At 39.3% G+C, this 10872-nt stretch overlaps 1 protein-coding gene across 5 annotated transcripts in view; it reads left to right on the top strand.

Moving 5' to 3' along the window:
* Positions 1–242: 242 nt before the first annotated feature.
* COBLL1 (cordon-bleu WH2 repeat protein like 1) overlaps positions 243–10872 on the top strand; it is a 166534-nt gene continuing 155904 nt past the window's right edge. For all 5 annotated transcript variants that reach the window (XM_024122287.3, XM_055088218.1, XM_024122283.3 and 2 more), the window contains exon 1: positions 243–478. In XM_024122287.3, the coding sequence (XP_023978055.1) occupies positions 414–478 (65 nt within the window). In that variant the 5' untranslated portion in view covers positions 243–413. The remainder of the gene's footprint in view (positions 479–10872) is intronic.

Below are 10872 nucleotides of genomic sequence, written 5' to 3'. Positions count from 1 at the left end.
GGATCGCGCTGCCGCCTTGGCGGCTGTGCCTGTGCGCCTCGCCCCTCGCCCCGCTCCTCCTCCTTCCAGCCTGGGTAGCTCCGCTCCCTCCCCAAGAGGCGCCAAATGGCTACCCAGTAACCCCACGGGGCGGGGGCTGCAGCGCCGCCTCCAGCCGCCGCGGCTCCCGGCAGCCGCTAGATCCGCCGGCGGCGCTGCCCGCGGGCTGGGAGCCGGGCCCGCAGGTGGAAGCGCACCCGGGAGGCGGGCGGGCTGGTCCTGGGCTGGGGGCGGCTCGGGCGGGCTCTTGACGCGCGGCCAGCCCCGTTCAGGCCTCGGGAAAGCGTGCGTCCCGCCCTGACCCGCCGGCCTCTCCCACTCCAGCAGTGACGCGCCGCCTCGGAGTTGGAGCCCGCGCAGCGCCCCGCAGGGCGATGGACGGCCGAGCCCAGCGCGCGCAGGACGTCCCGGCGGCTCTCCCGCCGGCTACCCCCGCAGGGTAAGTCTCGAGCGCCGCTCCACGCCGCCGCTCACCGGGGAGGGCGAGGGCGAGGGCAGCCGGGCCTCCACCCGGTCACCTGGCTGGCAGGTCGCCTCCCCGCCGGCGGCCAGATTCACCCGCCGCAGGACACGCGGACGACGAGGCTGCTTCCTCCCGGCCTCCTAGGAGGCCTCCCGGGATGGGGACTCGGGTAGTTTTTGATTGCTTTCCTACCGGGGCTGCTCTGGGTTGCTGAAGGGCAGCTGAATGCCAGGAATTGGGTAAGGAATCCAGGAGCAAAAATGGTAACAAAGGGCCCCTTGTTGGGGCTCTGGGCGAGCGGCGGACGATACCTGTTAGTGAGCTCCTGCGAAGGGGAAAACAGTTTCCTTGGCCGGGGGCTGAGGCCCAGCAGGTGAGCAGTGTCAAGGTGAATGTAAGGAGGGGGCTTTCTGCGAGAAGGTGGAGGGCGACAGGAAGGTGTGCCAGCTGTCAGCCCGCATGACAGTTCCGGGACACGGCCGGGTGCGCGCCTCTGATTGTCTGTGGCCAATTGCTAGTGCCAAAGCCTAGCGCAGAGTCAGACCGCCAACACGATTACTTTTCTTCGTATCCTCACATGTTTAGGAGAGATTGGAGTGGAAGGGGCTGTCACATGGTGAGTTAATATTAAATGGAGCACGTCTTCCTGCCAGATATGCTAATAATCACCTTGCTAAGCTTTGGGTAAATAGTAATGAGAACAGGTAGTTCTGCAAGAGATGGGAAGAACCTGAAAATAACCTTCGTCTTGGTAAACAGTGAAGGCTTAACATGGGCGGTAGTTGAGCTCCTGAAGTGGGAAAACCCTTTGGTGAAGTGTAACTTTTTCCTACAGGTGTTCCCCCAACTCAATGTCTTTTCTGATAGTTAATCCGAGCACAGAAATTCACTCAAGAGAATATGAACATTTCAGAAAAGAAACGTTAAGGAAAAAGCGACTTTGTAGCTAATGAATGAGATTTGTACAGTTTTCCTGATTTGAGAGTAGAGAAGTCATTTTTTCCCTGGAACATGACACACGTTTCCTTAGAAGCAAGTCACAGCGTGTTTATTCATCGGAGACCATGCGAACATTGGCAGATGTCTAGAGGAAACATGGAAAAGTCTCAAAGCAACATGACTAATATAAAAGATATTTAGTATAATGCTTACGTAGAGGAAACGTAGTGTATGAATTAATTCTTTCATTTTGTTCGTTAGTTATCTTCTCCCCTCTGCAAATAGCCATGTTTCTGTTGACTTCCGTTTCTATTCTTTCCCCAGTTTTTTCATTATTTAGATATTTTCATATATTCTTTCATATATTATCACATTAGGATGTATGAGGAAAGAAATACATTGGCAGGAAGATATTAATTATAAAAGCATGGACCTCTAAATGGAGCTGCAGGAATACTGAAATGTATTCAGGTACCCCAAAATAAGATAGTATTAGACTGGTGAATTTAAAAATGGATTAGATTAGGTACTATTTAAAAAAAAAGAAAAAGAAAAAGAACCCAGCATATGCACATACACAAAATACACTAATACACTTGGATGTTTAGAAATCCTATAATACTTGTGAGTAAAATAGGTGAGAACAGATGGCTCTGACATGAAGGAAATGGAAAGAGCTTTCTAGTGATAAGCAAACTATAGTAAGACACTTTGGATTTTACTTTTGAGGATTTAAAGGTTAAACCGAAATTCTTTGCTTCAAAAGAATGTACAAAACTGCTTTATCTAATTTCTCAAATATGAGGAAAATACTTTTTAGAAATTTGCCCTTCCCTCTCCAAATTTAAGGAGAGACATGTGGAAAAATGCTTCAACATCTTATCTGAAATAACCCCCCCCCCGTATCATTTTACTTTGCCTTATTCAGAGACGTTAACAATGTCTGAAAGGTATAAACATAAAAAAAAAATTACTTCTCTACTTTGTCTTCTTTCACTTGTCTGTCTTGTCCCTTTGGCATATCCCAAGTGCCTATTATATAATATTTGTTGAATATTCATTATTCAACATTACTGTTGTTCTTTTTCTCAAAACCCCAGAACATTAAAAAGGTTTTAATTGTGAGAAACAAGAATTATCCTAGATATGAGGCTTTGGGGGGTGGCAGGGAGCAGTCCCAATCAATATGTTATAATAAAATGTTAGGTTTGGAAAGTAAATTCTTTACTGTAAAACTAATTAAATCATGACTCATTAATAGCCTGTAAGGCCTACTTTAGATCTTATCCTTGTATATTACTGCTCTAAAGAATCTGTATGTAATTTTCCAAGTTTTACATCCTTGTAACATGTCATTTTAAAGAAATTTAGTGCAACTTCTTATTTTACAAATGAGAATCTGAAGCACAGACACAGTAATTTTTACAGAAGGCCCAGAGCAAATTAGTGGCAAAACCTGAAGGAAAACCCAGGATGTTGGTTGCCTAGTTCAGTGCACTAATTGCTTTTAAGCTTTTCCAGACCACAATATGATAAATTTCATCTGAGTACATTGTCTTTAGAACTACTAGCGCTGGTGTTTTTACTTGCCAAAACACACACACACACACACACACACACACATACATATATATATTTTTTTAATGGTATATATATATATATATATTTTTTTCTGTGTTGGGTCTTCGTTGCTTCGTGCAGGCTTTCTCTAGTTGCAGCGAAATGGGGCTCCTCTTCATTGAGGTGCACGGGCTTCTCATTGCGGTGGCTTCGCTTGTTGCAGAGCATGGGATCTAGGGCGTGTGGGCTTCAGTAGTTGCGGCGCAGGGGCTTAGTTGCTCTGCGGCATGTGGGGTCTTCCCCGACCAGGGATCAAACCGTGTCCCCTGCATTGGCAGGTGGATTCTTAACCACTGAGCCATCAGGGAAGTCCCGAGATATATATTTTTAACTCTTTGAAATTTAAATGTCAAAAGTGTAGTTGCCCTTGCTTTGGAGGGACCTTAGTGGTTTGATTCTGAAACAAATGATCGGGCATGGTTCAGGTATAAAAGCCTATTTCTTTATAATTTTGCAGAATTGTAACTATGGAGTTAATTGAAGGCATAGTAAAAATTAAGAAATGATTTAGCAGCTGCTTTCTTAAGCTTTTATTTGGATGCATTATTGGTTCTAAAGTTGTACTGATTGTATAAACTGAGTTCTTGTTAGCTAACGTTTACTGGCTACTTAGAAGTTGAATGCCTTAGCTGAGGTTTCAACATAATTACCTGAGTATCTTTAAAACAAATACCCATGCTCTCACACTCCTACCTATTCTAATTTTAATTGGCCTGAGAGGGGACAAGGGCATGGAGAATTTTAAAGTGTTGCTAGGTGATTCTCATATGCAGCCAGATCTGAGAACCATTGATTAAGTCGGTTATCACCAGCTGAGATGGAGATGAAGCCATAAATGGAATGGAGGCTGCTATTTAGCATTTTTAGGGAACTCAAGACTAACTTTCAGCTTTATTTTGCCTTTTGAAAGATTCCATTCAGGTGCTCTACGGTACTGTTTAAAAAAAATTTTTTTTTTTTTTTTTTTTTTTTTTTTTTTTACTGCTTTTTGAGGAAGTATGTTAACTCCATTTTATAATTTTGGAACTGAGGCTCAGAGAGCTTAATTTACACACTCAAGGCCATACAACACTAAGGGATGCAAGAATAAGAGAAACAAGGTCTGATACCCAAACCTGTGCTCTTCATCACTAGGCCTGTTACCCAGGATGTTTGCTACCATGGATTATACTGAATGGATTATTTAAAGAGGCTTTATAGATGCATTGTCTTGATTCTTCTTAAAATTATATTTATAGTATATTAAAAAAAACCTACAAAATCAAATGCATATAAAAAAACCTCAATGCCTAGCATTTAAAAGGAACTTAATTATTTCTTTAAAGTCATAATTAACATTTTCATGTGTTTAGGATGATTTAATTTAACATAGTAAACTGACGCCATTTTGTCAGATGACATTATGTCATAGCTGTACTTATTTTTGCTCTTAGGCAGCTATTAAATTTATTATAGCTTAATTTCAAAAGTAGGATTTTTGACCAAATAAGAAAAATGAAATTGTTTATTAAGACAGTGCTGGACATTTCGTTCAAAGTCTAATGTCCTCTGAACGTGTTAGAGGATAATTTAATAACATTATCACCTAACCTTATTGAAGTGCCAGTTGTATTTATATACTAATAAATGCCAAGCTTTATGTTATTGAGACAACTGCTCTTACATAATTAATTAGTCAAAACTTGTGAGCCCTTATTTTATATAAAACACATTTTTCTAGGCACTGGGAGATTGGCTTCTGGTCTTAAGAGCTTAATTTAAAAAAACTATCTGTAACTATGCAGGAAGAAAAAGGAGGGAAGGTGCTGTTAGTGTAGAAGTGGTACTTTGATATTAACTTTAAAAGCATAATATGTTTTTTAAATGATATGCTTAGGACTTAAAATGCAGTATCCTAGCTCATTGGTCAGCAAACTTTGGCTGAGCAAACTATGTCCAGAAGGTTGAAATGGGCCCTCCACCTGTTTGTCTTTTTTTCTTTTCTCCAATTTTTAAAATTGTGGTGTAATTTACATAAAACTTACCATGTTAACCGTTTTTAAGTGTATAGTTCAGTGGTATTAAGTACATTAACGTTGTTGTGCAACTGTCATCACCATCCATCTCCAGAACTCTTCATCTTGCGTAACTGAAACTCTGTACCCATTAAACACTAACTCCCCATTCTCCTCTCCCCCCAGCCCCTGGCATCCACTGTTCTACTTTTTATCTGTATGATTTTTGACCACTCTGGTTACCTCATATAAGTGGAATCAAACAGTCTTTGTCTTTTTGTGACTAGATTATTTCATTTATTATAATATCCACAAAGTTCATCTATGTTGGATCATATATCAGAATTTACTTCCTCTTTGAGGCTGAATAGCATTCCACATTTTGCTTATCCATTTATCTGTCAATGGACACAGGTTGCTTCCCATATTTTAGCTGTTGTGAATAATGCTGCTATGAACATGGGTGTTCAAGTATCTCTTTGGGACCCTGCTTTCAATTCTTTTGAAGTAGAATTGCTGGATCATATGGTCATCCTATTTTTAATTTTTTTGAGGACTGCCATACTGTTTTCCATAGCAGCTGTACCATTTTACATTCCCCAAAACATTCCCACAAGGCATCTGGTTTCTCCACATCTGTGCCAACACTTGTTTTTATTTTATTTTATTTTATTTTTTGACAGCAGCCATCCTAATATTTGTGAGGTGGTATCTCATTGTAGTTTTGATTTGCAGTTCCCTAATGATTAGTGATGTTGAGCATCAGATCATGTGCTTATTGGCCATTCGTATATCTTCTTCTGAGAAATGTCCATTCAAGTCCTTTCCCTATGTTTCAATTGGGTTTGCTTTTTTTGGTTGTTGAGTTTTAGGAATTTTCTTCATATTCTGGATATTAACCCCTTATCCTCTACTTGTCTTTGTAAAGGGTTTTATTGGCACACAGCCATACCCACTCATTTGCATATTGTTTATGGCTGCTTTCATATTATGTTGAGTAGTCCAGGCAGAGATATTATGACCTGTAAGCGAAAAATATTTGCCCTCTGTCCATATACAAGTTTGCTGATCCCATGGGCCAACTTATGAAATTCGTAAGTGAAGTAGTGATTATTTAATTCAAAATCTATTTACTGCGGGGGGGGACATATAAGTATTGAACTTCAATATAAATTAGAACAAAATGATATTTTGTTTGCATAAAGCAAGATATTTCTTATAGTAAGAGATTTTGCAGAATGGTGAGTAGTGGTCTTTTTTTTTTTTCCCCCAGGTGAAGACTTAGGCCTGGCTTGTTGGCAAGCCATGTAGAATTTTAACATTTATTTGATATCAGAATATATTTTAAAGAGAAGTTCTAAACTTGTGCTGGAGACACTTTCAAGAAAAATGACTGAGGTCATTTTTGGTCATTTGGTCATTATATGATTAAGGTGTTTAGAACCAAATGTGCCTAGGAGAAGCTGGACCAAAGGTAGAAGGAATTCCTATCTAGTTTTTTTCAGCCTATACCTATTTTATGAGTTAAACAAACTGTCTTTATAATTTTCAGCAAGTGTTTTTGTTGTTGCTCTTAAAGATATTTCATATCCTTAAGCTTTTAGTGCTCTAACATTAGGGTGACAGTTATTAGAAGACCTTTTTTTATGACTTTGCTAAATTTTTTTCCCATCTGTTACAGTAAAAACAAACTAAAAGTATGGGAGAAAGAAGTTTCCCATGACTATTTATAAAGGCCAAATGTCTTCAGTTTTGCATACAAACTTCATATCTGAGGAATGAATCCCTTAGAAAAGACTCTCAAAGACTGACTAGTCTTTAGAAAAATGCTAGAGTGAGCTTGTTTTTGTGCCCCGTATACTTTAAGTTCACATTGCTGCTTATAAATTTAAATAAGTTAAAACTATTTATTGACTTTGTACATTAAAAAAAACCTGCGGAGTTGAATTGTGGAGTAGTTTGACAAAGAAAATGCTTTAATTGAGATGGTCATCTCATTACGACAGCAAAGTATGCAATGGCAAGAGAAGTAGTTTAAGCTCAACTCATAGAAAGCTTATTTGTAACTTTTACCATATTTTAAACAGTTATACATCTTTACAAAGATCATAATTTCCAAGTTTCATAGGGAATAAATGAAGATATTTGGGTGTCCAGTATGTGTGGTGCCCTGTACTGGGCAATATCCTGATTATATCTGTGCCTTTTCATGCCGTATAGCTCAGCTCAGGCTTACAGTTCAGAGGCAGGCCTTCAGGAATTTGGTGGGAAGCACAGTACACTACAGAACTGAGTTGTTTTCTTAACCTCTACTCTCTAGAAAAAAAATGTAGCCCCATCAAGACTTTCAGGTTTGTGGTTGTGAGGTAGTGAGGATGGAGGTGCTAGGTGAGCAGGAGGAAGAATGACCTCTGAATGCCTCATTTTCATTTTCTTTAGGTACTCTTGTTCCCTTCCTATTGAATGCCCTCCCCCATTGAAAGCAGAGTTTTAGAGATAATATAAATAATCACTTTATAAAAGAGAGTATGGGTTAATAGGACAGAGATTTTCCTTTGTAATTGCCTCAGGCTTGTAGAAAATTACTTTGGATGGAATTAAAAGAGTGAAAATGCCATCCATATTTGGTGGGATTTGATTTTGCAAAATAACCAAAGTGGTTCAGAGGCAAGCCTCTGAAGTGAGGTTGAAAAAGAACCTGAGATACTATAGTATCATTTTGGGTCCAAAATGTGGTTGTGCTTTTAAAATAATGATTCTGGTTTTCTTGTGTGGACTGTAGCTTGATTTTAAATTGGGTTAAATGCCAAAGGAATCAGAATATGTTTTTTAAACGATAATATCATTGGAAAAAGTGCATTGTTTCTCATTGTAATTAATTTGAGAGATTAAAACTACTTTGTGTGCATGTTGTTGTATTTTTAAAAATTAAATACACCATTTCACTTTGGAGCCTACCATTGCAGCGTCTGTTCTTACACCAATATATATTTGTAAGGAAATAGAGTTAAGATGCTCAAATCTAGGTGGAGCATTTTTCACCAGTCCTTGAGGACTTTAGTCTCTCTAACCTGCACACCTGTTCTTACATGCACATTCACACATGCTATTGTCCCTGGAAAAACGGAAGTGAAGAAGTATTAGATAACCCCAAGGGGAACAGCCAGTTTTAACAGCTGCTACAGTCATGTATCAGTTCAGTTGTGCTAGAAAGACAGGAAATTGAGTTGCTAAATCCGAAAATGGCTGCCACCTTGCCATTCCCATGTCTGATGGATGTGCTGTAGTTTCTAGACCAATTGAGTCCACAGTAGTCAAGATAATTATAAGAGCCATTGAATTGATTTATCTTCTTTGTGCTAAAGTGGATGCATATGATACACAAAGTAGAAGTGGCAGAGAGAGGAGCAGCCCTTTCTTTGTCTCTTCTTTTTATGCCTGTTAGTCAGGTATCCCTGCTCCAGGAGAATTAGGAAAGAGACAGGGTCCCTGTCTTACAGGACAGCATCTGTGTTTCGTGGTCTGAGGCAGCTTCATTATTCTCAGGTGTTCATGATTCGGTTAGTCATTGGCCGCAAAACTACTGAGCAGTGTCCTACCAGGTTATGAGAGTGGTTTCTTCCTATCTTTTGTTTCTACATAAGGTGCCCATTCCCAGAGAGCAATTAGATGCTTCAATTTGAAGCAAAAATTGTTTTTGCTCTGCTTCGGGAGAGCAAAGCTGAAAGCGGCAAAGAATGTTGGCCTGTGGAAAGAAGCTAATTTTTACACTTTGAGTTGTGATCCTAGGCTACCAGTCTTCTTTCTTCAGTTTTCTCTTTCTCTAAAAGAGGATAAGTTTGACTGTGTTAGTTAATTACCTGTGAACTTCCCCCCACCTAGGAAAGTTAGGTGTGACTTCATTTCAATAAAAAATATTTAACACTAGTGATCTGAAAGGAGAAATAATGCTGATTTTTTCCCTTACATTTAAATAGGACAAATTTTGTATCTAGAACCTATTCCAACCTGTAATTTACTCTAGTTTACCATATATTATTTTTGAAATACAGTCTGGTCTGAAAGGAGCAATGTCTAAGAGTAGTTAATATCATCTGTTCATCTGTTTGTGATCCTGTATGTATGTAGAAATACATAGGAAATTCACTCTTAGGTGATGCTAAGAAAATGTAGTCCCGCAGTTTGTGGTGGTAAGTTTGTGAAGCCTAGGAACGTGTTTCCAACTAATTTAGTGCTTATAAGCGGTATAGCCCAGAATGTACACATTTACAGACATTTTTAGAGTTTCCTAATCAAATTCACATTTCATATGTATATATATATATATTTGGTGTGCAACACTTTGGGACTTTTATTTTTGTGTGACTCATAGTTACTAAGTTAACTCATAATTAGGACACTAAGCAGATTATGCAAGCTCCATTTAGTGGCAGTTCTAAAAGTTATCTGAAGGTGTTGAATGAATATTTGCTATCATTTTCGTATTCTTCCAGGTATTAAGCACATCAAAAGTTGCAGTTGGCAGTATTGGATATTTGAATATCATGGATTTGGGGCATTCCCAGTTTCCTTGTATCACTGTAAAACCTAGGCAAGGTAGAGACCAAGTTTCTGGAACTCCACAGATAATTGTAATGGTTTGAACACAAAAATATCCCAAGTACCATTGGTTTTAAAGGAGCAGCCTTGGAGCACTCAGAAGTGATGGGCTATGGCTGAAGGCCCACACAGTGTAGGAAGCAGGGTGTAGTACAGTGGTAGCTATTTAATTTCATTGTCGACATGTTTACCACTTACCGTTCTTCACAGGGGATATCATAAGATTTCTGGTCAAGAAACAATTTATTTTTTTTTTTAAGAAACAATTTTTAAAAATTCTGGCACTTAGCCATTTTGTTTTACTAGTTAAAGGTTATTTAGAATGCCATGCTCTCAAATCAAACCTAGTCGAAGCCTCTGTTTAATGGTGATCATTGTTCATTCCGGCACATGATTTGTGTGACTGGTGAGGGCCTGTCTCAGGGCCTGAGCGTTGCACACATTATCTCTGTGGCCCTGGGGGCATTTCCTCAGAATGATACTCACCAATGCAGCCCTGTGTCAGACATTCTTGTGGAAGTTGAAGGAGAGCATGTGAGAAAAGGAGGGGAGCCTTTAGGAGTTGAGAATGGAGGCTTTTTTCTTTCTTGAATCCTAGAGAACCAACCAGCTTAAAATGAACACTGCTAACGAGAGAGTTTTCATTGCCATATGCATTTAAAGTTCTAAAATTGGCTATGTCAATGCAGAAAAAATGTTCAAAGTGTTTGTTCTTAAAATGGGAAAATTTGGGAGAAATGGTAATACCTTGTATGCAATTTGGATTTTTTAATTTTATATTTAAATACATTAAGTGTATCTCAGTTGCGTATATAATACTCATTACTCCCTTTCCTTGAGCCCTTTTGTGATCTGCTTATGTTTTTACACTATTGTTTTATGGAAAAAAATTAAATTTCATTGGTGTGAAGGGGAGAATTTTCCTGGCATTTTTCCTTCTTTGGTTAGCCAAGTAGATGCATGCAGAGCTAAATGGAAATGGAGAGATAATTACAATTTTATTATTTGGGGATGTAGGTGAAGAAAGGAACAGGAAAACAGGCAAAATATATTCAATGATGGAAAAATGAAAAGCAGAACAGTCTCTGATTGCAGAAGAAGAGGCAGTGGTGCAAAATTGCTGGACTGTGCTGGCACTAAACTAGCAGTTTGAGGTTTGAAGTCTTTATCTCTTATGTTCAGTTGGTCACTCTGGTACCATTAGTTTGTGAAGCACTT

Source organism: Physeter macrocephalus, chromosome 2 (genome assembly GCF_002837175.3).
Source record: "Physeter macrocephalus isolate SW-GA chromosome 2, ASM283717v5, whole genome shotgun sequence".
NCBI classification, from domain to species: Eukaryota; Metazoa; Chordata; class Mammalia; order Artiodactyla; family Physeteridae; genus Physeter; species Physeter macrocephalus.
This window is presented reverse-complemented; position numbering and strand designations above follow the sequence as displayed.